The 27,483-nt window shown below is 34.3% G+C and overlaps 1 protein-coding gene and 1 long non-coding RNA gene across 2 annotated transcripts; one reads left to right on the top strand and one right to left on the bottom strand.

The window, feature by feature from the left end:
* Positions 1-6,896: 6,896 nt before the first annotated feature.
* On the bottom strand, positions 6,897-17,999 carry LOC128987141 (beta-1,4-glucuronyltransferase 1-like). The gene is made up of 6 exons (XM_054407866.1): positions 17,764-17,999; positions 16,348-16,560; positions 15,132-15,479; positions 13,460-13,651; positions 12,439-12,606; positions 6,897-7,091 (listed from the first exon to the last, which is right to left on the bottom strand). The coding sequence occupies exons 1-6, from the start codon at positions 17,935-17,937 to the stop codon at positions 6,897-6,899; spliced, it is 1,290 nt and encodes a 429-aa protein (XP_054263841.1). The 5' UTR covers positions 17,938-17,999.
* Positions 18,000-20,889: 2,890 nt separating this feature from the next.
* LOC128986556 (uncharacterized) lies at positions 20,890-25,959 on the top strand. The gene is made up of 3 exons (XR_008490139.1): positions 20,890-21,124; positions 24,431-24,593; positions 25,803-25,959. It is a non-coding gene; the product is annotated as an uncharacterized LOC128986556 (long non-coding RNA).
* Positions 25,960-27,483: the final 1,524 nt, after the last annotated feature.

The raw sequence follows: 27,483 nt of genomic DNA on the forward strand, positions 1-27,483 counted from the left end.
ATAAAGTGGATTGTTGTGTAATGTAAGCAGTAAAATCAGGCCTAATTGAAATAAGTGTGGTCATAAATATTAATTAACTGTATTCTACCTTACATCGCAAATGAAAAACTTGAATCATAATGCAATAATAATTTTAATTTATTAGTAAGTTAATCTTGCTATTAATTTAACTTATCCCTTTCCTTCTTCCTGATGGGTATCAATAATCGTACAACCTATTTCTACGATTGGTCAATATTTTGTATCAGCCAAAAGACAATTTTAATTTGTTTTTGTCCAGTAGTTATACAAAAGTTACATTGTTCTGTCAATTTTTATGTTTTATTTCATTAACTTTTATAACTAAACTTACATATTTTTTTAAAAAAAGGGGAAATGCTAAACTAAATTTTACTCAAAATGAGAGACAAATTTTAGCTTGCATCAAGTTGTTTGGTAATTTGGAATCCTTATGGAGTTTAAAGATTCTTTGGAAATATATCAGAAGAAGTTTTTGAAATTGTTATTTTACCAATGTTTAAATATTTACACTTACAAAATTAAATAATGATTTGTTAGAACGTTTAAGCTTCAAAGTTACCTGAGGAGAACAATCATGGGGCAGGTTTTCCTGTATACAATAAACAAACATATATTTATTAATAATGCCTTTAAGAAATATATTAGCGCCAACTGTACAAGCTGGCCGGTCGGTTTTATCAAATCAAATGCCCGCCGTCAATAGCAGAAACAAACTTCTCTTCTAGTGCCATAACACCACTATATGTAAATGTATTTTTTTATTTGTATTAATTTGTACTAGGTATTCCTTATTTAAATTTACATTATTTCAACATACATTTTTATTCTAGTCATTAATAATTTAACTATTTATGTTAGTACTAGCTGTAACCCGCGGACTTTGCCCCGTTTAACTTCTTAATTTTCAAGATTATCTCGTTCGCATGGCTCAATCACGTCCTGGTTGAAGTTTGTTTGCTACGCTCACTCACCTTTAGGTTGGAGCTCGTTCGGTACGCTCACTTGCCTTTAGGTTGGAGCTCGTTCGCTGCGCTCACTTGCCTTCAGGTTAGCTCGTTCGCTACGCTAACTCGCCTCCAGGTTGAAGTTCGTTCGCTACGCTCACTCACCTTTTGGTTCCAAATTAGCTGTTGTCATAAATGTAAAAGAAATAATAGTGCTGCACCCTGTTGGTAATCCTTGTAACTTTAATGCTATTGAACATCATAGAACAGAACCAACTTGTTTAATTGAAACAGCTGTTAAGATTCAATAATTCCATTTCTCATAAGGTTAACATGGGAAACTCCAGAGCCACTGGGGCGGAGCCCGAAAGGATTTTTGAAATAAGAATATGCCTATATGTTAATCGGGAATGTGAGCTATCATCATGCCAAATTTCAGCCCAATCCGACCAGTATTTTTCGAGTTTACTTTTCCCATACACACATACACACATACAGCAACCACCTCTTTTTTATAATAGTATAGATTAAGTGCATGGCATGAAATTTTAAGCACCTAAGTGAAGTGAGAATGCACGAAGAACAATGTTCAAATTAAATTTAAGTGCTGCTTCAATTCGCTAACACTTTATTAAAGCTGAAGCATTTAAATAAATTTATTAATAATTTCTTCCAGGAATGATTTTTTCCCATATAAATAGGTTTACAACCTTAACGTCATCAATCCTAATTTAGTCTTGGACGATAGTTTCGGAACAACAGTTTCTTTGTCAAGCCTTTTGCTTCATAAAAATCATTGGAACACATTGTCGTCATCAATACCCAAAAGTAAGACATTTAAAACATACAAACAAAGATACAATTTACTAACATAAAATAATGTGCAGTAGGCCATCAAGTATTCTAATAATTTTTTGTGAGGCAAGAGGCTTGAAAATTTCACTGTTTCGAAACTAGTCGCCCAAGACTAAAGAATTTATGACGCAAGGTATATTATATAAACCTATTTATATGTAAATAAAATAAAATAAATACCTAACCAAATAGGCATGGAAGAACCATATAATAGTTCAAGTCTTCAGATTTTACTTTTTACAATGTCATAAGATTTGGAGGTTACTTGCAGTTTCCTAAGTCAATAGTAGACCAAATTGTATATAATAATAATAAATCTTAACCATTTTATTATTTAAACCAAATATTATCAACAACAATTATTGTAATATATTATTTTTTTAAGTTTTAAAACAATTGAAATTACTTCATGAAGAATGGTTTTCATTCCTTTTCCTAGAGTATAAGGTTTTTTATCATAAATAAAAATACCTACATTTTTATGACTAAATTTTCTGAAATTATCAATCTATGACATAATACTACCAAAATAATTAGAGTTTGGAGTTCTTTGTTAAGCTCATCAGACTTCTAGATTTGTTCTCCGCAAATGAGCTCTCTTTGACAATTACAATCCCGAGTTACAAAGGTAGAGGTCTGATAGTTATAATTATTACAGGAAGTCGGTAACAACTCCAGTAATGTTCAAACTTTGTGACCTGAGACTTCTTAATGAGAGTTTTTGAATATTTTTACCTCAAGATAAAACTTTGAAATCAAAATTATGGCTATAATAGAAAGTTACTTCATAAAACTAAGTAGTACTCTTTATACCTATTAGAAAAAGCTAGTGTGGTATTTCTCTTAGTTTTATCTTTCAGTATTATAAATAGCTTGGGTAGCAAAATCCACACTTTGTTCAGTGGATAAGTGTAAATTATGTTTGAGTGGCTTTAAATATGTTTGTTTCCATAATGACCATTGGCATTTATCGGCTGGAGACCTGTTTTAAAATTGTTTATATTTGTATCAATCAAAAGCCTGTTAAAAGTTGTTCTAATCTTATCTATCTATATATTAATATGCAAGCATGTTTCTTTAAAACCTTTTTTCTCAGCTCGTGTGCATCGTAGGCAAAATCTACTCATACTATTAGAAATATATTTTCCTGTAGATGTGCAGAATCCCTTTAAAAATTCTAATAGGCTCAAAAATAAGCACAAAAAATGAATTTGGAATTTTAAAAATTTAACATGGGTTTTATGGTTTGCCATGCTGGTAACGAAATAACAACGAATCATAAACAGAAAATCAAAACAAATGTAAGAAATTCTAATAACATATGTTTTATTTACAGTGTGGGGTGAAAATAAAGAAGACTGTAAATAACATATTTTTGGTCGAGTTTTCGACCAAGGGACGACCTCTAGTTTTAATAAATGGCCAAACCTCTTTAATTTTCTTTTCAAGTCTTCACCTTTAAGCCACTCAAGTTTTCCTCATTGAAGAAATATTTTACTTTCTGAATCTCAATAACGAGTTAAGACGATCAAAAGGGTATTTTTCCTTAACATTAGGTGAATGCATATGCTTGCTTGTCAAGACTTAAACTAAACCATGTATTTTGTTTCACTATTTGATGGACTACTCTCTATTACAAAGTTTATATAGTATTTGGAATTAATTCTCAACATTGAATATTGGGGTTTTTTAAAGGCATGTACCCCTCATTAACAAACTGCAACTAATGACTTGTAAAAAGGAAAACATTTGTGATGGAATAACAGTAATGTATAACACTGTACACAGCAGAAAATGAACTTTTTTTGTAAAACTGTTCTTTATTTCCTTTAACTGAGTAACAAAAAATATACAATAGGAAAAATAATAAAATACTACTTACAATTCTATCAATTATTCAATACTGTTTGAGCTATAGTACTAGAAGGTGTGACAGTTTTCTCATTAGTTAAAATTGTAAAACATATTATAAAATACTAAACTGTAATTGGCAATGTTATGTTCAAAATTTACACCATTTTGAGAATTTTGTTTGGGGGGATGGAGGTGGGGCCTAATGCAAAAAAATTACATTTTTTCTTTTTATAAAATATCTTGTAATCTATGTGACATAGCTTAAAATATTTTACTTACAAAAATAATCTACAATAAATTGCAAAAACACAATGCAACTGACAATAATACTTTGTCAAAACTTACACCAAGACAACCTAAACCCAGTCAATATACTCGCTTTCAGTCCTATAAAAAGGATATCAGACACCTCATTGATCATTCTCACGTAATCTTTTAGTTAATCAAATAAAAGAAATACCCCAGCTGCTTCAAATCTGCAGACTGAGTGAATTTCCATTAATTTTCTTTTACTTGAATGAGTCCTCTATTGTGTCAAATTCCATATTTCAATAAAACAAATCTAACAATCTAACAAACAAACTACAACATCTATTCTCCATAAGAATATGGGAATTTTAATTAAAAAGTTTTTTTCTGTTACTATTCATTGTCTGTACAAAAAAGTCTCAATATACAATTGTTTTAGTTCCGCATTTTTTTTTTAAAGAAGTTGCAAAATGTTATGTTTTGAGGGTAAAAATGGGAAAACTAATTTTTGCAAAAGTATAACGGACACAAGCAAATAACAATCAACATAAACAAACTTTAGCTGTATTTTACACAACTGTATCATTAATACACTGTCACGTGTCACACCCTCAGTCAAATAAATTATTCCTACATTGTACATTGATTGATTCTACATACCAAACTTACAATAATTACTAGTGTATACACACGTACACAAATCTTTGGTGCATTTACTTAAACCTAATCTATAAATTAGAAAGCTGTCGTAAAAGCAATAGGTTAATGAACACATAATACTGGTGTAAGTAAAATGTCTAAAATCACACAGGTAAGTAACTAATATTAACTAAATTATCGTAGACTAGATTAGCAGCAGGATTATAAAAGTTCGGGAATAGATTAAAAACTTATCAGACACACACAAATTTTGCCAACTGTAAAAAATAGTTAATCACATTTATGACATTCTAATGGCAACCGAACCACATAGACTGGACATCATAGCATTTTTTTTCTTCTTCCGTCCAACACAAAGCTTTACAAATTAAATAAATTATTCAGAAATCTATTCACCAACATATTTGATCCATCTGCTGATAATCCTGTTCACCACAGAATCCTTGAAAACTGGCTTAGAGACGTCATAAACAAACAATAGCATAAAATAAAATCTGGAACTTTAACCATACAAATGGTGGACTAAACAAACATATAATTTTAATATTGTTACAATCACAACCCCATCATGGCACATAAAGTTTTGTGCTGAGATCTGAATAAAGTACTGTCAAAACAACAGGACATAAACTAATTTTTGTCCTTTAACAAAATACAGTGCATAAAAATAAGATTCACAATATTTTGTAAAATAAATACGGCGCTATTAGCCAAAAACACACCGCCTAACCTAAAAATTCAAAGTGAAAGCTAACTTTCGACACCAAACTAATCAATATAGTCCCCGTAATGTCAGGTAAACATTTACACCACTTCGAGCGTCTGGTTTGGGTGTAGAGGAGGGTTAAAGTTGGGAAGTTTATTTTTGTAAATGAAGTTTTTTGTGCTGAAAACATAGTTTTTCCATACATTTCATGAAAAGCAAAAATCTGCTAATTTTTCAACTTAAACTTCCATTAAACCCAGTGCTCAGAATGGTGTAACTTTAACGGTACATTATGGGAACTATATTGAGCAGTTTGGCGTTGAAGGTTAGCTTTCACTTTAGATGTTAAGGTTAAGGTCTAATTTCACTGTACTAGATATTTGTTTCGTCGAATTTGATTATTACTAGACATTTAAAACCACTTGTCAAAACACTTGTTTGGGTAATTCTATGTACATTAACTCTACACTACGTAATTAATATCACAGATTCTTTCAAACTAAATTTGATTACAATTGTACAGCTAGAAAATATTTGCTCATATAAGTGCTGTCCAGTTTAGAACCATTTATAGTTTAGATTAAAATAACAACATGTGAATTAAATATAAGGATTACATATGGGTTTTAAAATATAACCACGTACTTATTTGGGGTTCGGAAAACTTGTAAGGTAGCCAAATGCTTGCATATTTATGAACATAAAGATTATTTGTAAAAATCGCTACTTACGTGGAAGACTTTTTATAAATTAAAAAAAAAATCATGTTGATTTATTCAGAGTTATAAGATGTAATACTTTCTTTAGAAAAAAAATCAGGAACACTGTACAGAAAACTCTCATAAATCGGGATCCCTAAAAATTAAAAACTGCAAAATCTAGAATAAAATGTGTAATGATAAATTTTGTAATTGACAAATAACAATCTGTAAGGGTTAAAACACTATTTGCTGGTTTTCTTTTATTTCTGAATGATTTCCTGCATCACATAAATGGGCCTAGGGGCGCAAAGAAGAGAACAATTCCCCCACCATGAAAAAGGGTGCAATTATCACTCAGGCCCATAGCGCATCACATGCAAACCGATGGCCTGGCCTAAAGAGGGTTAAATCTTTGGCAGATGCCAAATAGGAATCAGGGACATATCCCACATAGAAACCCCATTAGATAATTAATTACAAATGTGGATTAAGCATTGATCATGGAAACATTAACCAAGAGACAGAGTCAGAATAGATCTTTTAACATCACAGTGTGTAGAAGAGTTCTAGGAAACCGGGCTTTATAAAATCTGGATCATCTTTTTGCCACATTAGTGCACATTTTCCAGGGAGTTTAATACTTAATTCTGAAACGAAGACCATACGAATGTAGGTTTTTTAGCCAAGTATGAATGTAGATGAGTGGCGCGATCTTTAGTCACTAAGATGTCCCGTAATACCTATTAACTTACATCATGCTCAGCAAAATAACGTTTTATTACAAAAAAAGCTTGTTCACTTGTCACAACTTAAACTCTAGTAGATATGTTATTTACTTCAAAAGTGCACAGAGTATTACTAGATGTGCTTTCTGTTTTATAGAATTAAAACTAAGGTTACAGAAGTTTAGTAGCATCGTCTAGACGATTCCGGGTATTTAGACTTGAGTTCCATTTTGAACTGGCGGAATAACATTCGGTTCCTCTCGAGTTCTGCATCTTTCTCTGGGTGGAACGAGGAATGAGTCTTGACTCCTCGGTGGACAAGGAACGCATTGTTGAGAACGGAAAACTTGTATCCCGCAACGTGAAGTTCACACACCTAAACACCAATTCAGCTGAAATTCAACCTGTTGATACTTGCTATAAATACTGGACAGAGTAATGCTGACAAATTAACTCAAGCTAAATTTTCTTGGAGTGAATTGGAAAAAAACATCTATCCACACTATTTTAAAAATGGGATGCCTGTCTGTCCCTCCGTATTTGTTCACTACCTACTCGTAATCACAATATTTTCTTTGCTAGAAATAAAATGTTTGCTAGTATTTTTAATTTCGACGAAATGTTCTGTATTGTATTACAATAGATTTGACAAGCATCAATTAATATTACAGAACTAAAATAAGAAGTTTTATTGATCCTTGCCTACAACTATAATTTATTCCACTGAAAGTATTTGATGTAACCGTGTTTTGTGTTTTTTTGCGACGTTTCTATCAATACAAATAAAAATAGATAAATGTAGTTTATTTTATAAATAGTGCAAGTACAACTTCAAAACATTGATTATACAATTCCAAATGAACAGCAAATAATTATGTTATTTTTTTAGGAATTGCCCGTTTTAACTGACCTTTTGAGTTATCCGACCTAGGTCCGGTCCCATTAGGGTCGGTTAAGAGGGGGTCTACTGTACGTGTAAATGACCTACCAAAAGATGTCAAAGATGGTTATCTTTTAGTTTGCTGATGGCACGATGATGTTATGCAAAGGACCCGATGGTGAATCCCTGCAGCACACAGTAGATACAGAGTTGGCCACTCCAAGTGACTGGTTTGGTGGAAATGGTTTATACCCCAAATATACAGCCTTTAAATTAATATACAGCCACCTTGAACCCTGACAAGACTCAAATATGGTAAAGCTAGCTAGCGCCCTTTGACCCCGCTTATCAGTACCGATAAGCCTGGGATATCCTAGATGTTCAGGGTAGCCTAGGACGGACATTCGAGTCGTGGATCCCAGACAGTGAGGAAGTTAGTGTTGGTGTCCTGTGGAGACGACGAGTGTCCTGTGTACGTTGGTGGTGTGAAGAGAGACTGGTGGACAGTGAGTGTCGGTGTTAAGTTGGGTTAAGACCCGCTACTGGTGAGTGGACGACGTTCTTTTAATTTTGGTTAAGGAGTTGATATTATTAGTTTGATAATATCAATCTCTGATTTTATTGCGAGAGTTAGAGTTGTAACCGTGCTGGTCAAAGCCTGACAGTAATTAGGATTTGTTTATTAGTCAGGAATAATACTAAAGTATATTCCTGACGGTTCTGGGCATGCGCTAAAGCGCAAATAATATATTTTATTGACCGTAGTAGATATTATTTTGCGTTGAACCAAGAGTTAGTTACATTACTAATAACTCTAAGGCCCGACAAACATAGGCTGCACGATTTGGCGTGCCTAGTTGGAAGCACGTGGCCAGTAGGCTAGTAGCTAATTTTATTAGCCTATTAACAGAAGCCCAGCTAAGTAATATAACGCTGATATAGTAGCAGTAGTAGTAGTAGCAGTAGGGTTGTTATTGATTAATCATTTGATTATTTTAATTTAACCTGAACAGCTTGTTTAGTAATCCAACACGTTATGTTGGTTTGGTAGCTTGGATAGCGGAGTACCGGCTATCAAATAATATATTTATCGAGTGTTTGGAACGTATTTAATATTGATTAATCTGCTACTAAGTAGCTCAATAATTTAATAGTAGTGCAACTGACATTTAGCTTTGCTTGTTTGGCTTGGTATTTATTGAGACCAGCTACTAGAGGTTTAGTCACTCTGCCTATAGTATACTTGTACAATAGTACAAGTATACTATAGGCCATATATAATAATATGGTATTACTATTGAGTGAACTTTCTGATTCTTAGCTTGGGCATTAGAGTTGTGTATTGGATTATAGTGGCCTAGTAGACCCCAGGGCTAGAGATATACAAGGGCTGGCTCACTCCTTTGATGTTAGCGGTCGCCGCCTGATCCTACTTCCCCTCCCCTGCCCCTCCTCAGTGACGTAGCGGAGATACATTGGTGCGAGGCCTAGCACGGCAGTGCATATGTCGCCCGGCATCTACGCGCATATTAATAATTGTGTTTATAATAATGTAGTTTTATAGTGTGATTTTTAAAGCGGGTTTCGTTAACCCTCCAACTTGCAAAGGTCGAACTCTGTAGTGGCAAGGCATTTTTGGCGATTTTGCAGTCATATTTTCGAAAATGCATATAAATTAAACCAACAGATCAAACCTACGAACCGTATTTATTATCTCCAACTTGAAGTGTTTGTAATGAAATGAAGAATTTAAAAATGGCAACGAAATAAATATTAAAAATATTGTAGAAAATATTGTCAGTAGGTAAAAAAATTGCTGCATGAACCAAAAATGTTTCATAAGATATACAATTTGTTTGGAATTTATTTCCCTACATGGAAATGTAAAAAGATTCCAATTACCATTTTACAATACATACCATACAAAGTTATGGCCCAATAACAATAAAATGACAAGTTTCACGATTTTGCACAACAAATTTTAAATAAAAACTAAAAAAATGTATTATAAAGAGATAAAGTAAAAGTAAAACTTTTTAGGCAATAACATTGGAGATCAAATAAAGTAAGAATTGTTTATGTATACTGATCATTTCAATAGATGTTTATGACTTTTAATAAATGTTTATTAAAATATTTGTCTTTATATTTGTCTAGAAAAACATGTTATTATTCACACGTATATATTATTTTAAAAACCCAAACCAACTATATAAAATGAAAGTAAACTTATTCCCCTACATGAATATACATAGTTATAAAGACAAATATACAAAAATAAATATTTATAGTTTTTTCTATAAAATGCTGCTGTGCCTTTTTCATTTGGCGATTAAATCGTTTGTTATTTATGACGAAATGTTTCAAAAACGGGCTAAATGTAATGTCCCAGGCCTCAAATTAAGTAAGTATATCCACATAAAACAATTTATAAACTAAATAAGTACAATTTTTACAACTAATAAATACGATTAAAGTGATAAAGTCAAACCCGTGATATTCGTTGTTGGTAAACAGTCAATGAAGTTCACAAAAACTGGCTAAAAAATAGTGTCTCAAGTTTCTAAAAGTAATGTCACATTACAGTCGAGGCACAATAAATAATATCGTAACTAAATATTTACAACGTAAATCACAATGTAAACTGATGAAGTAAAATCACACCAAAACTCGACTTTTTAGTTATTGGTCAACAGAGATTGAGGTTAGTTAGTCAGGCAACTGAATGTATTTTTGCAACTATATGTTATTTTAATGTATTGAAATATGTAGGGCCTATAATAAAATGTAATTGATTCATTGAAATTCTTTTCCTTCCTGTAAAAGTTACAACATACTAAGTATAGGTAATGTATTTTTATACAACCTCAATGTATTTTATATAACCTCAATGAATCCTAAAAGGTATGAATAAGTAATAAACAAATACAATAAAAAATCCATATATTAAGATACATTCGAGCAATATGAACACAGATATTACACAGTAACTTTAATGCATTGGATCAATAACTACAGTAATGTTAGCCATCGCTTTACATTCCACTCCCATCCTTAAATATCTACTAAAGTTAATAATTTTTTATTTATTAAAATTGATGTTATACGTAATCCTATTTGAAAATCAATTACTTTTATAAAATACATTAATACCTAATAAAAAATGTCCAACATAGAGCTTAATGAACGCTAAATGTGCGGTAATACCAGCGCTCACACAGGCTAAGATATACGGTGCCGGGAGCCCGAGGTATCGCCGTGATGTCACAGCGGCGGAGTGGTGGGGAGCCACCTGGCATCACTTTCTGAGCTCGCGTGGCCTAGCCCTTGTATATCTCTAGCCCTGAGTAGACCCCGCCTGGTGATAACTCGCGTTGTGGTTTTTACTGGCAAGTCGTCGTGTAACTCACTGTGTTTTAGGCACTCTGGGCTTAACTATTAGATAGTTAGGACGAAGCCTGAGTTGCGTAGTCAGCAACGACCCCCTAGGAGAGTGGAGAATCAGCTTAGGCCTGGTGGTGATTATTGCACGTTTGTTTTGATGACTTGTTTTTGACTTGTTCACAGTGCCCGTGTATGAGCCTGTCCTATACCGGTTAGACCCGGCTATTGGCCTAGTGGTTTCCCTGACCTTATCGCAGAGCCTGGAACTTTACCCAGCCATTGTAGGCTGAGCTATCCCCGGCAAACGTTTGCGACTGCACTTACTTGTAATATTTTTCCAGTGCGAGAAAGTACTGAAACTTTGAGGATTCAAAAGAAGGCAATTATAATTTAGCATTAAGAAGTTGTAAAATCATCTTTCAGGCTTTTTTCAAGTCTTAATATTTTACAGCCTGTATATTTTAGAAGCAGTAGGCTATTTTCTGTATTCAACAACTTGTCCGTTTTCAAAAAGAATCCCACAAACCATATGTAAAACACTAGACATAAGAACTAAAGTAATCCTACTAGCCATAGATTAATACTATTTGAAACATCACTGCAATGTATTGGACCAAAATTGTTCAACTTGGTTGATGATCATAAAAAAATATCAACAAGAATCCAAGAAAAGATGTAGGTTGCTGACTAAACCACTTTATTCTTTGAATGATAAGTAGCTTAGAAATCGGGTAGGTTGGGTATTTTGTTTTTTTAATGGAAATTACCATTTAGTTTTGAGTACCTATTATAATACTATATTGACAAATGTCACGTCATTAATGATTTAATAACATTCTCTAAATAAATAAATTATTAGCTACAATAAAGTACAAAAGTTGAATGAGTTTCTATCAAATGGTGAAGTGTAAAGTATTAGTAATATTTTCTAGTGGCTTTAAAGAATCAAATATTTTTAGCGTTATTAGGCCTACTCCATTCCAAAGCAAGGGTAAATCTACTGGTACTGTAATAAAAAGTCTGAAATTAATAACAAAAAATGTGTTAACCGTTAAATGAAACTATAGCCTACATCACCAACATCGTATACTATCTCAAGAGCCAAACAGATGTCCCAAATAATTAAATTGAACCGAGATATAAGCATAAAAATAATAAAACAAGAGAAAGTAGAACCATAGAAGTAATTGAACCATCTGATAGGCAAGTTTTTATAGTGATGTCCAAACCAAATGCCTCCATGCCAAAATTGTTCCCTTGAGTAAAATTATTCAATTCAATATTTTTTTTAATTTTCTTACCATCCAACTTTTTTTACTTTTTACTTCAATTTTTTTTTTGTCAAGAGATTTCTATTGAGGTAAGTTTTTGTTCCAAAACATGGGTTCAACAAGCTTCCAGCTTTTTTAATTGTTTTATTGAGAGTAGAGACTCCGAGTTAACTAAAGACTTGGCCTACCTGACTAATTCTGTTGAACCCGTACTGCTTGAAGCGTTCGTCGTAAAATGGTATCGTGTTCCTGGCGATGTAAAATGGTTCCCATGGGTCCTTCCACAATACTTCGAACAATGGAGCCAGCTCGGGGGCTGGGGGCTCTTTCTGCCAAGACTCGTAATCCGTGTGCACCTGTTAACATCATAAGTTAATGAATATTAGTATAACCTCACATATTTTGAAATTGTTGTGCTCCATTCATGTTAACTTTGAGGAAGTGTAAAATAACACTAGGGACTTGTACACAGGGAACTGTAGGGGCTTTCTGCCTAGTGGGTTTAGGAATTTTGTATTCGCTCAAGACAAATAGTTCTTGAAGTCACAAAATACATTTTAATTCTATAATATTACAGATAGCCTACCCAAATGGTTTTAATCATCATACTTGGGCGTTTTAATGTTTACTACTAATTTCACATGAAAAAGGTTTGGATAAATTAACAAACTGACAAAACCAAAAGGTGGCCTTCCTTGGTAAAAAAAATTCAATCATGGTATTTAGGAGATGAATTAATGAATTAATGAAAATTCTTCTTTATTGAGGCAATTGAGACCTCATGGTCTTTTTTTACAGTTAACCTCCAAACAACAATATGGCGATGATGGTGTGGAGATGACCCAGAATAAATAGTTACAGATAGAAACAGAAGCAATCTCTACTTTACATTATACATACTTAAATGGTTTGCATCCTCATACAGGAAAGCGTTAGAATAATATATACTTTTTTATTCTGTAAATAAGTATTGACACGAACATGTAGTCGGGCAGGCTTCCTAAGTCAATGTAGTTGGTCAAATTGTCAATGAACTGTACAAAATACAGGCCAGTGTTTACAATCGATTGCTACAATGCATTTTAAAAATCAGCCAGTATTTTCGCCAGTTCAACAACACGGCAATCTCTAGATAGAGATTGGACAGAACTGATTCTGATTCATATAACTTGACATGTGACCCATCAGAAGCTTATTTCGTCACTTCACCTGACATTTGAGGCAAAGTTGGACATAGAACGGCCGCACATCCCCAGCTTCCACCAACTTCAGCAACTCTGCCTTGTGACGAGGTACAGGTGTGTCTTCCTTCGCCTCAAACGCAGGAACAACAAACACATTCTTTTCATCATGTTCTCGTTTACGAAACAGTCCTCTCTGAGATGCGAATGCAAAGAAATCCTGCACAGGTTAAAACCAGTTTTAATGTAGCATTTATTTGTGTTAATGAATGATTTGAATTGTATTTTAAAAGTAAGGAAAGTAATAGTTATATTACAATTAATATTTTCCATCTTTTAATGACCATTAGGTGTACAACCTTTTTGTTGTACACCCACAATCTTTAATTAAGGCCCATAATCTTTATTGTAGGCATTTTACTACAACACTGCAGTAAGTTGATTTTAATATAGTAATCTGAAAATTTGTCAACAATTTTACCCGTACTACAAGCTAAAGCAATCAAAAAAATATTCTTTCTGATAATGTAACCAAATAGCTATTGAAAACTATATAACATGAACCAAAGCTGCTTGAGAACAATTCATAAATTTGAAAGAAATCTAATTTGATTATCAGTATTAATTTTTTTTTTCTAGAAATATTAATTCCTAATTAATCCCTAATTAATTCTTACAGAATCCTACTTGGTAATAAATAAGTAACAATAGATCACTGATTCTCCATGGGATTTTAATTAAAGTTCCATAGGAGCAAAAACTGTCTATGGATATTCCTTAATATAGCCTACAGTAAAAAATCTTTTAACCCATCTTGTTAGATCTAAACCCAGGTTAACCAAAATCATAATAAAATTAATGGGAAATGAGCTAAGCAACGGAAGATGTTTACCTGAGTGCAGATAGTTGGCCAGGCTTGGCTTGGCTCATTGTCACAGGAATTGTGAGGATAAAGGTTGAAAAACTATCATTAATTACTTAAAGAAATATATTATGTGTGTACTGTTGTACACACTTTTGTACAGGATGTAAGATGTTTTTAGTTAACAGTAATCCATATATAAATCCCAAAGTACCCATGAACTTTTGAGAAAACTATAAGTCACACCCCCATAAACCATAAACTTAAAATATTCGTCATGACGCGAAACCTTGCGCAAAACTATCCATTATTTCATAAATTGTCCTTTAAGGTTGTTTAATTCCTTTCTAAAGGGAACTTTCCTTATACCTAATGTTATAAATACCTCAGTTGTACTTATTTGTACGGTACTATTCTTTCAATTTGTGATTATTTGTTTGTATTACTGTATTCTGTTTTGTTTATTTCAGCTTAACTTGGCAAATCAAAAGTTTTATTAATACTTATGAATTCAAACGGGATGAAGCCCGTGGGTAACAGCTAGTTACAACAACGTAAAAAACTACTGTTGTAATCTTTTTTAAACAATTATCAATTATTTAAGATGGGGACGACACGATGTGCGTATTTTAACCTTTAGCCTTTGATTCCAACCGTAAGAGAAAAAGAGTTTAGGCCTATCTGAAATCGCCTTGTCTCCTTAACCGATCAGTTTATAAATGTTAGTCAATTTAGGAAGGTCAATTTAGGAAAACTAATTACATATTATACTACAATGATAAAGTAAGTTAGGTAACACATCTATTTATTATAGGGCTAACATAGATTAGATACTTACCTGACGAAGATTTTCATTCGGCAGCATGTCAATATCAATAACCAGAACAAACTCGGAGGCAGTTCCTCTTCGAGCTACATTTCTCAGCAAGTTCACTGGATAGTTGTGGGTTGTTGCGTAGTTGGTGGACGTGGTGACAGTGTCTATATCATTACCAAGACTGCAAGGGTGAGGTGGTGGGGGGGAAGGCATGGAGAGAGGGGGAGAGCTTTTGGCTGGTAGGGGGGAGACTAGGGCGAAGGTGACGTTGTGTCTTATACCAGGCATACAAGCTCTCAGCTCAGCAACCTTCCAAAGGGCCTCGGAAACTTGGTGATCCTCGGCAAACACAGCAACTGATATCGGACCCTGCCAAAACAAGTGATATTTAATTCTCAATCAAGGTATGGGTAAAATACTGAGACCACACAAAAATTTGTAAAAATTACGTTTAGCCTATTTGTATAATTTAGTTTGTTGTTTATAATGGGTTTTGCAATTTTTATACTCTCCAAAAAGTTTAAATTAGATAAAATGTTTAACCACTAAATCAAACTAAAGATTGTTCACAGTGCAGCATTTTCCAAACTATGATCGAACAACTTGGGTGGGTGGGGGTGAAGCCTCGTTCTCACAACACATGGTAGGTCAATTTCGAGTAGAGTTTGCGAACCTGCTTGTCCTCACGGCGAATAGTGGATTGTAGATTTAAGAGCCACTGATGGGCTTGGAGAGAAAGGCCAAGGGATTGAGGCATTATTAGTTTAAATGACAGTGAGGTGTGATAGCTTGATAGCTATCCCTGAATGTGCCTAGTGCCTAGTGTTTTTAACATTTAAGCGACTTTTAAAGATAAAGAGTTGGCATGTGCTAGCATACTTTGTGTCCCTTAGTGGGGAATTAAAAAAAAACTTGCCTAACTGGTCTTCGAGTATTAGATTCCACTATACAGGTCCCATTCATACAAGTTTAAAAACTCGATCACAGCTTCATTATTTCATAAATTTATATTTCCGTACACTTCAACCACACAAAAATGTTTCTAATGAAACAGTTTGGTTAAAATGCTATCATTGACACAAAAACATTCAGTTGGTCAGCCAATTTTAGTTGTTGGAAATGTAGGCCAACTTGTGATTGTACTGGAGAGGATTCCTTGAATTACTGTTTTGAAAAGTAATCACTTTGAGAAGATAGTGATAACTTAAATATTGATTACTTTAATTTAGTAACCTACTTGCCACCTCTGAGATAGCTCAATAAGTCGATAAACGTGATTGAACGAGCACTGTGTGACCAGACTTATATCAGGCGTGGCAGCTATGAGGCCTCTTGGGTGGGGTTGTTTGGTGGCTGCTGCAATAGATGGCACTATTTGGAACTCTCCGCTGGAATCAAGCACTCGGCCTTGTTCCACAGTACGAACAAGGGTTCCAAACACAGCGTCGACCTGGAAAGTGATCCTTACATAGAAAAGATTTCAAATCATAACCTTATATCAAGTAGTAAATCATTCTCTTGGGAATTAAATCCACCCACAAAAAACAGGTCACCGTCTTTGTATCTGCTGCATTTCGGTGTGTCAACATCAAGTTGTATCCTTCCTTGTCTGCATAAGTTGTATCTTCGTTGACTATTAAAAATCTGCAGATACAACTTGACGAGTATGCCACCTTTAAGTTGTAAAAAAAGGGACGTAGGCCTAAGTCTGATGTTGGCTGATTGGCCACAGCTTGGTCACTAAATAAGCACCTCCTGAAAATTAGACTACATTCTGAATCTTATAGGTTGTGCAAAAACGGATGACAAAGTCTGCTGTCCACATAAGATCAGAAGCTGGATTCTACAGCTCTGGGCAAGAAAGTTTATATTCCAGGGTGTGTTATTTGTTTCACAGAGGATACACGTCCAGTAACCAGACGTGGATTAGGCATCCGGTAGTGACGTCACCAGGTTGTGGGGTCCCGGAATGCCATTACCACAACGATACAATGTTCGGCCAGCGTTGTTCGTGGTGTAGTGGATAGAGTGCTCGGCTGATATCCAAGAGGTCCCTGGTTCGAAACCCATCGGTTTCTTCAACTTTTTGTGACAGATTTTGCTTTGAATGTAATTTCTTCTTAACTGTACATCTTTTGTTAGAACTTTTGGCATTTATAATTTTATGTTATGAATAGAATTGAACCTTCATTTGATTTTTTCATTATCAACAAGTTTGGTTGGTTAGGTTAGGTTATGACAGTAACTGCCGGACGCCTAATCCACGTCCTGTTACCGGACGTGTATCCTCTGAGTATTTATTTATATCCCTCCTTTACATCCTAGGGCGATAGGCACTAGCCTGAACAGCTATGCCTTAAGTCACAGACCTAAAGTGTTGCAGCTTTAACACGTTTAGATAAAATCCATGGTGGTTGGTGAAATTTGAACACAGGTGTCTAAACTTAGGCCTACCTAAGTTATGCCTGCAATGGTAAGTTAAGTTAGGTAAGTACTAAGTTAAGTTAGATACAGTACCTACCCTAAGTACCGTAACTTACATATGGTCGTCAACGTCTCTCAATTTTCTTATTCAGTGCTAAGTTTACCTCCAGTGTATATTTAGCTCAGGGAGTAAGCTTAGGACAACAGATAACCGGTAACTTAAACTTACCTCCGTCATCTGAGAGTCAGAACCGTCCCCAGGATTTGAGGCAGTTCGATGAACATGGTGATGCATGTGGTGTCGAGCCTCTAGGCGACTTAAAAGTACTAGATGTACAACTTGTAAAATGGCTACTATTGCAACCAAAACCAAAACTAACTTTCCCCACAGAATTTGCTGCATAATTAATTCTGACTAGGTTTTAAAAACCTTCCTTATCAAAGTCTATGAAAAAGATAAGTTAATTTATGATTTAAAGGGTGAAGGGCAAGGTTTATAAATGTACCATAGTCCTAATTAATTGTTCATAAGCCTAGGCCTACCATTTTTTTTATTTTTTTTTTATTACTGAATAGTGAGAAATAAATTATTTACAATTTTAACTTAGGCTATTCTAATAAGCATGAGCTGGCAGTTATAATTATTTTAGAGGCTTTTAATAATCTGCCAACACTACCAAAATTAGAATCCAAATACCGTATAGGCTACAAAACAAACTGATGAAATTCTAGACGACCTGCCTATCTATAATGACTGAAGCCTCAACTCAACATTATTTTTATAAATATAAAATCAACTTCAACTACCGATTGCCATTCACCGGACTGATTTTTTCTGACTAGTCTGCTGACTAACTACTGACTAGGGCCTAGCCTACTGACTGACTTAGCAAGACTGAAGACTGTGAATAGTGTGAATGAAGTTTTTATGATATAAAATAATAACAACAAAGAACAAAACTTAGCAGAAGCCAGTTCCATGTTCCATCCAGAAGCCAAATCCTTTTGGATAGAGCATTGAGTAATAAACCGCCATAGAGTAAGACTAGGTTAGGTGTGTGAGTGGGAGAGTAGACTTCTCATCCCATTGTAAATTTTGAAGCTCGTTTTTCATGTCTAGTTCATGTACGCCACACTGGGCGCTAGTGTCGACATAGTTTTGTTTCTATTGTTTTAGGGTTAATTTCTTGATTTGTGCTTTAATGTTTGGTTAAATAACTAGGGGACAATATATTGTTTATGATTAGATCGTATTATTTGGTTAAACGAGGTTTTAAATGACTGTATTAAGGGTAAACAAATTGTAAACAAAACACGACCTCTACATAAACCGTACAGAACTAACAATAAAATTGTCTTCAGCTGTTCCATTAGGATGAGAAATCTACTAAGGGAGTATGTTTTGTTCAATAATAGAGCAGAGCAAACAAAATAGTAAACCAACAATATTTTTCTAATTTAAATTTGAATTTTAAAAAATGGACTATAACTAACTATTTAATAAAACTTGTTGTGATGAAATAATAGGCTTCAATGCTCCATCACTCCATCATATCAGTATCTAACGTCCATTTACTGTTTTTAGCGAATTTCCCTATAGGGAAGTAGCTATTACATGCTATTACCGTAGGTGGCACGGTAAGACCATAGATAAAACATACTCCCTTAGTAGATTTCTCATCCTTATGGAACAGCTGAAGACAATTTTATTGTTAGTTCATGTACGGTTTATGTAGAGGTCGTGTTTTGTTTACAATTTGTTTCCCGTTATTACAGCCATTTAAAACCTCTTTAACCAAATAATACGATCTAATCATAAACAATAACTTGTCCGATCATGCTGGTTCGCGAACTCATTTTATCCCGCCTTACACTTTCAAACCAAATTTCATCAAAATCGGACAAAAATTACTTAAGTTATCGCGTTCACGGACGTATATATATATACATACATACATACATATATAAAAATTTGAACGAATAGTGTTTTTGGCCTCTGGGGACATCAAAATGAAAAAGTAAATCGGTCCCGGGCCTAGGTCTTACCGTGCCACCTACGGCAATAGCTACTTCGGGACCGCGTCTCGTTGTCCCTCCGTCTCGTTGTCCCTCCGTCTCGTTGTCCCTCCGTCTACTTGTACCTCGAGGCCTAGGGACAACTAGTCGTAGGTACAACTAGACGTAGGTACAAGTAGACGGTGGCTCACCCGACTAGTTGTACCTGCAGATTTTTAGGAGGTACAACTAGACGTAGGTACAACTAGACGTGTATCCCACCGACAAGTAGTATCACCTAGCTTGTACGGATGCGACCAGTTGTCCCTACGACCAGTTGTCCCTACGACTAGTAGTCCCTACGACTAGTAGTCTCTACGACTAGTGGTCCCTCCGTCTAGTAGTCCCTACGTCTAGTTGTACCTACGCGTATTTTGCGTCCTTATAGTCTAGTTGTATCTATCCTTCAATTCGTTACCCTGTTTAATTGATTACTGCACGAGTACTTTTTAATAATACCCTTAATTAAATCAGGAACTGCAGTGTTCCGAGTCGATTGAGTACGATTGGCAAATATTTTTCACCGCAATACGATGTTTTAGTAGTTTTACAGACGTTAATTGGAGGCTGAAAGCTACGCATTGCTGTCCAGGGTCGAAATGGCAGCTATAGTTGTGATTAAAATTTTCCAGCCCTAGTACCGAAAATCGCTTATTTAATTAAAACATTTATACAGTACATATCATTAAATATACAAGCAGTATATCCCTAATGAATTGCAATAGACCGCTGCCCAGCAACTACCCATGTAGCAAGCAATGTATATAATACGTAAATATTCGGGATTAAGGTATAACCAACGTATTTGTATTAATGATACAGATAATATGCATATTATATACCAATATGAAAATACGGTTTCATCCAAAATAAATTTTGCATAAAATACTGTAAAATGAAGAAACAAAGTGTAAATTTTCACCTAAATGTTGTTTTGAGGGCATAAATTAACTTTCGAGAATGCAGTAAAATAAGTAAAGGTATTGATGATACAGATAATATATGTATTTTATATCAATAGAAAAATACGAAAAAAATTGTAGTGTTGTATTTATTTCCCTGCATTTTTTCAACATCCTGTGTAAAATGTATTTGTAACACATACTGTACTATAATATTCATAGATGATGAACAAAATATTCTGCCGCGCGAGATACCCGAGTCTCTGCGTTTTCATAGGTTCGACGATGTTCGCTGATGCATTATGGGAGCAAAACAGCGGGGGTCAGCGGGTCAGCATCCGATCCGCCACCGCCATATTGTTTGTCTGTCTTTGTCTCACAACTCACAATCACAACAAACGTTGTCCTTGTGGCTGTGTTTAGAAGTTAAGTAATCCAAAATTCCCTTTTGTTCTACTAGAGCATCTACTTCTGATTTTCAGTGTTACACGTGAAGAATTCGTTGTTTTGTTATTATTTACTTATTAATTAGGTCTATTAGTTACTTTTTACATTATATTCTTTAAGATTTGCGTTACATCTTCGACTTTTTAACTTCAGTGGCGATTCGACTAACTTGAGTTAAGGACTAAGGTAAGTTACACAAATTATTATCGTTAGGCCTATTGTAAGGTATTAAAAAAGAGATTTAGCATATGTTTTGTTAATAACTCGAATGGTGGTAATCTAATTTAAATACTTTATAAGTGGAAATAGGTTACAAATTAAGTTAGTCTTCCTAACCCCTTAAAAACTCTACGGATGGAGGCTCTTTTAGGGAAAAATTAGGCTGTAGTTTACAAAACTAAGGAAGCCAACTTCAGGAGATAACCTAGACCTAATTCATTGCAATATGTCCTTGGTCTGAACTAATTTAGCTTGGAGACAAGCTAGGCCTAGGTCTACTTAACAAATACCGTAGCTAAACTTATGCCTAAGTTACTTAGAACCTGTCATAAGTTAGCCTAGGCCTAACTTACAGTTAAGACTAAAAATGATGTTAATTGGTAAGTTTATGTTAAAATTCAGGCCTAGTCTTGTAGGCAGATGAATATTTTAAGACCAGAAGGGGGTAACTTAACTTACAGTTCCGAAGAGAACCTGTGATCTGTGAACAGATGGATGACTTAATAATAAATATCTTTGGTAAGTTAAATTAAATGTTTATTCTTCTTCCCAATGTAAACATCAAATTGACCTATGATTTGTTTTGCCTACGTTTCTATCGATATTAACTAGCCTATGAGCATATTTAACCACAAACAAAATATAGCCTGAGACGGTAACTTACTATAGCAAAATATAGCCTAACCTATTTAATGAAAAAGCAACAAAAGAAAACATAAAGTTAGCCTCTTAGGCCTATAACTTAATGTATAAGCTAACTGGGAAAATTAAAGTCAATGCAATATTAAAGTTAGACCTAACTAGGCCTAAACTTAGGCCTAGGCTAGGCCTATGTTACTTAATATTTATAAAAATATTGATAAATCGTTATTGATCTGATAACTTAATAAGATCGCAGGTTCTCTGCGGAACTGTAACCCCAGAAGGCTGCAGCTTTATAATGAGGCCTACGTCCTTCAAAACTATCGAAAGGAAATGTCCAACAAATAACTTAAGGTGCCGCATTTGCGATCAGTAGGTTATGGTTAGGTTAGGTTTAGCTACCGGTATGTTTTTTTTTGTTTACGATTAACTTAGGTCTAACTTATGAAACAACATCGCAGCTACGTTTAGTAATTAATAAACTTGAACGAAAGTTTGCATAAGTCAAGAGTAATTTTTATCAAGGCTTGGCACATAATAGCCTAAGGTACGATTTATTTATAGATGGCACTTTGAAGGGTAACAACGCTATCAAAATGTATATCAAATATGCCTATGACATCACAGCTGTCTTTCTAAGATCTAGGGATGAAAGTTTTAACTTACCCAGTACCGCGGTTAAAAATGGGCCCTGGTCCAGGGGCGCAAGAGTTTTTCTTGTTTTGTTGGGTGCGCTAGTAACAGACACTAATTGGAAAATATCTGAAACCTCCTCACTTCGTCTTCCACTCATGACTCGTCACTGCCACTGTTTGCATATTAGGCTTATCATTAACTATACTTAATCGTCTGTCTTTATTTGTAGGCTAGGCCTATTAATTTGTTATGTCCTTTTTTCATTATAGGCTACTCAATGTCAGTTGCTTTTGTCAAATGGCGAGAAACTTATTACAGTATCAATTTGTTAGCAAGTAAAGATACTGGCCGTGTTTTTGCTTATGATTTTATTTACGTTTGAAGAATGTTATTTTACGTTGGAATATCACACCCTTTTTCTGTGAAATGAGCAAAAAACCAAGTGGCAGTGAGTTTAGAAATAGGGCGACATAAAAGATTCGTACGGTAAAAGTGTTACAAAAAGTTCCTAAAATAAGTAGCCTAGTTTTTACGGTCATTAAAATCATTTAGGCCTAAATGATGATGTGTACAGAAAGTGATGTAGGTAAATCTGAAAATGAACTTTGATGATGTTAAGTTATTGACGAGTTGGCCGAAAAAAAATGTAGAAATACCCCCGCCGCAGCAAACCTGCAGACTTAGCGAATTTCCATCTGCCTGATTGGATTTAAACTAAAAAGTCTCCTTAAAAATATCACATTTATTCCCTATTTAAACAGAATTAGTTTAATGAGTACTTAGGTTTGCTGCAACAGGGAGGGTAGAAAAGTTTTTTTTAAATGTAAAATATTAAAAGGTACTGTGGTTTATTAAGCCATTTTACGGTATTGACTTTTTGGAGTTTTAAATGTTTGCAATTATAACTTATATAAATTAAAACTATGTTTTAATTCACACTTTTTTACAACTAAACCAATTTTACTTTTAAGAACGCACCATTGGAATTATAAGTGTGTACGGTATGTAAGTAACAGTTAAACTTTAATTGATGGTTTACGTTTTTAGTTACTAAGCGGGTAATTCAATTAACAATCAAAAGTAAACACAATGAGTCTTCTTATATTTGTTAGGCCTATATTGCAGATGCGCGAGCAACTCATAAAATGTCTATATTCATTTTATAATTCAAATCAATGTCGGCAGGGTGGGGGGGGGGGCTATGAGCGCAACTATGACTTGGCCCCATAGGTAGCGTATCACATAACTGACCGCGGGCCTGAACTTACCCCCGAGTGTAGATATAACTTAACCTAAAAATACAGAGGAGTGTGACGGCTGGGACTGAACCTGCTAAGGGAAAAACTTAAGAATTGAACTCACAGTCAACTGTGTATAAAATATAATTTGCCCGTTGATTTTCAGTGGCGTAACAGAAGGGCCCGCAATGCGGGGTGCCCGGGAGCTGGGGGGGGAGCGGTGGGCAGAGAGACCCACTAATTTGTTTAGGGTACCACTCTTTTTATGATTAATCTGTTTGATCATTGTATCGGTGGTCCTAAAATAGCTCTGGGGGGAGGGGGAGGGCGATTCACTATGTTGAATCGGTGGTCTAAAAATAACTCATAAGAGGGGGGCCCAAAAAATAAGTTTACAGGGGGGCCCGTAAAGATTTGTTACGCCACTGTTGATTTTGTTGTGCTAAATAATGTATGGAATCTCGAACGTTTCTTTTTCTAAATGCTGGGCCCAAATACACTACTTTACTTCTTTGCATTTGCCCGATTTTGAGCAACATGTAGGCTAGGCCTACACTAGTTTATTATAAATGAAGGTCCTATAATCTAAGCTTCTTACAAACAGATTTGTAAACTTAAACTTTTCTGCCATCCTTGTTGAAAATAATAACATACCGTACCTTTAAACAAAAAAGCTTTTTATAAAACACCAGACTTGTTAAACTAATATAATAGTAATAGAGGTTGAAGAGTTAAGCATTTTTATAATGTGTTTCAGGTCAGTTATCTTCGCACGGTTGGCAGGGCCAGTGTTGAGGACTCAACAAGACGGATCCTTGTAAGACTATTCAAAAATGAGCTTGCGAGAGAATTTAGTTGGGAAGGAAGAGGAGGAAAGAAGTGGAGTCTGCAGAACTCTGCACTGGTGCAGTTGATTTGCCGTAAGTTTTTAACATTTGGTTTATAATGTTACTTTTATTTATTCTTTCAATGATAGGCCTATATTTGACATTTATTTATTTTTCTATAAAGTCAACTCAACCAAAGTAAGTAATTTATTTTTTAACCCTGTTTTTACCATCATAAGTTTTATTATTTAACTAATAATTGGTATGTACATATACGTCATACAGTAGCCTACATTTACTTCATACCCCCACTTGAAAATGCCATTCTGGCGAAACATCTTGTTATTCTTTACATACATTTTTAGCAGTATGGCGTAAAGTTACGTAACAATTATTAGTCAATAAAAAGGTTCAGGGGCTAGATCAATGGATTTTAATTATATTAATTTATCATCTTATAATTAATTATCATAGGCTATATGATATTAATTTATGATGTTACACACATTTTTTGTCTGTAGAATGTACCGTACCTATCCTTTTTTTCTGCACTGTACTCTTTAAACCTCTTCAATCCTTTGATTTCTTGATTGCAACTTGTTAGTTTAGCTCAAAAAGAAACGATTTTGCTTAATTCAGTGCGGCAGGCATTCCAACAGGCGCTCGCCAATGGCGGCGAAGCCCCGGCGCGGTGCCGTACCAACAGCAAACGCAATTGGCATTCAAATATTTCAATCTGACCAAAAATAAAAGAGCAGCGGCGATTGTACTACGATACCCCGAGATTGAACGTAGTTCCCTAAAACACCCAAAGGTAGCAGCACTGCCTGGATCAGTAGTCAGTGGCTTTGTAATATGGCTTGAAGAGAGAAAATCCCCAAAACCGGTACAAAAGCATTGTCGGACGGGATTTTACGGGAAATTTTAGTACCAACCTACACCAAAATAAAGCTTACATTCTAAGCTACGGGCTAGCAACGATTTTAACGTTCCCCGGCAATGGCTGAGCGCATACTGAACTAATGTAGTGGGGGTTGCTCAACTACATCAATTGATGTAGGCCGCTCGTGTCGCGACTACATCAATTGATGTAGTCGGCACTAAACGTGTTAAAAAAATGTTAAAAATGAAAACGTTAAAAATGAAAACGTTAAAAATGAATTAATCTAAGTTTTACCATCAAGAAAACAAAGGATTGATTACCAAAAGATATGTTGCTCTAAGCGTGAATCTTGTGCGTACCCTAATATTACCTTATACACAGGAATACAGACATTGACACAAGTGTGAATTTTGTTTCAGGTGTAGTTCGTCAACAACACCCGTCCTCATTCGATCTCACAACGTTTGAGAAAAAAACCAGCGAATGGTTACGCCAAGCAGGAACAAGGATTTATGTCAAAAATAAAAATTTAGGCCTACCGCAGATGATCAATTAAATAGTTTTTTCTTGACATTTCTTCATTGTTTCATTAATATGTTCCTTTAAAAAGTGTGTTAATAAACAACAGAAACAATTTTATAAAAACAACTTTTATACTTGAATGTATTAGGGTACTTGTGATTACATCTGAACAAATATTTTTACTCATTTTTTGTATTTTTGTGCAAGTATTTTTTGTGCACAATTTAGAATAGGTCTAAAAAGTTACTTCAAAATCTATTATTATTTGTTGAGCCTAGCCTTCTTGTTTACTCACATTAAATAAACAACAGGGAAAATGGGAAACTAAAAAAACAACATTTTCATGTAAGAATAAGATTCAGTTAAAAAAAACTAGAAATTATTCATCAGTTGTGAGAAGTGAGTTAGTATTTTTTTTTACACTTTCAGTTGTTATAATCATACTGTATTATTATTATTAATAATAAGTTATTTTTCTAAACTATTTCAACTTAATCTTCTTAACATTCAAGCTAGTTATTACTATTAATTATTATCAGCTGAATAATGCTTGGTAATATAAACACTAATGTAATAATTAACATTATTATTTACTTTTTTAGTGCAAATAAATGCACTATCCAAAATGCTTGTTAAGTGGTACCTATTCTCAACAAGGTAATTTAATAAGTTTTTCTCAAATAATCTTCAATGTACGATAATTAAAAAAATTTAAAGCTGTCTTGGTCTAATATTTGTTAAGGTAGTTGCCATATTCTTTATCTTCCCTACTTCATTAAAACACATATTCTTTAAAGGTAAAATCATTTGTTTTTTTGTGGCTGCTACAATTTTTAAGGAAGTCTACAAAAATTGCATAATTCTCTCATATGCTAGTGTGTGATAGCTAGCCTACACCAACAATATAACATTACATTTTGCATACTGTATTGTAATGATGTAGTAACTGTAATAGGTGCTCTTTCCCCTTCTAGACTTTCACTAGGGCCCATCTGGTTCACCTTAGGAGCCTCGGATGTGATCCGTACCCCGAGGTCCTACGGGCCTGCTTCAGATGAAACTACTGAACAGCAGTAGGTTGTCCCTAAACTAGATCAATTATGTATTTACCTGACAAATCACAAAACACATATTTCTAATGAAGACTTAAAATATTGTTTTACCATCATACAACACACCAACCCTCATGACACATAGTTCACCTCCCATAACAAATGCCTTCAAAGAAAACTGTTAGTAAAAATCAATGTATATAATTTTATATATTGATTTTTATGACAATTGTATTTTGAGCCACTTTTTATTAATATGGCATCAAATATGTATCATCTATGTATAAAATATGTATTTTATACATTTAAGGTATGCATCAATTTCTATCAAAATTTACAGATTATATACAGATGTATAATATGTATCATATCTGTAGTTGGATCCTTATACAATATGCAAATAATACATATTTAGGTGGGACATATTTACAGATACAATCTGTATTGTATACATTTCTATACAGATTGTATACAAAAGCTATACCATGCCGGTAGGTAAATTATACGTATTATATACATATTTGTG

Source organism: Macrosteles quadrilineatus, unplaced genomic scaffold, assembly GCF_028750875.1.
Source record: "Macrosteles quadrilineatus isolate MER2022 unplaced genomic scaffold, UCM_ALF_1.0 Scaffold_2__2_contigs__length_208266976, whole genome shotgun sequence".
NCBI lineage: Eukaryota > Metazoa > Arthropoda > Insecta > Hemiptera > Cicadellidae > Macrosteles > Macrosteles quadrilineatus.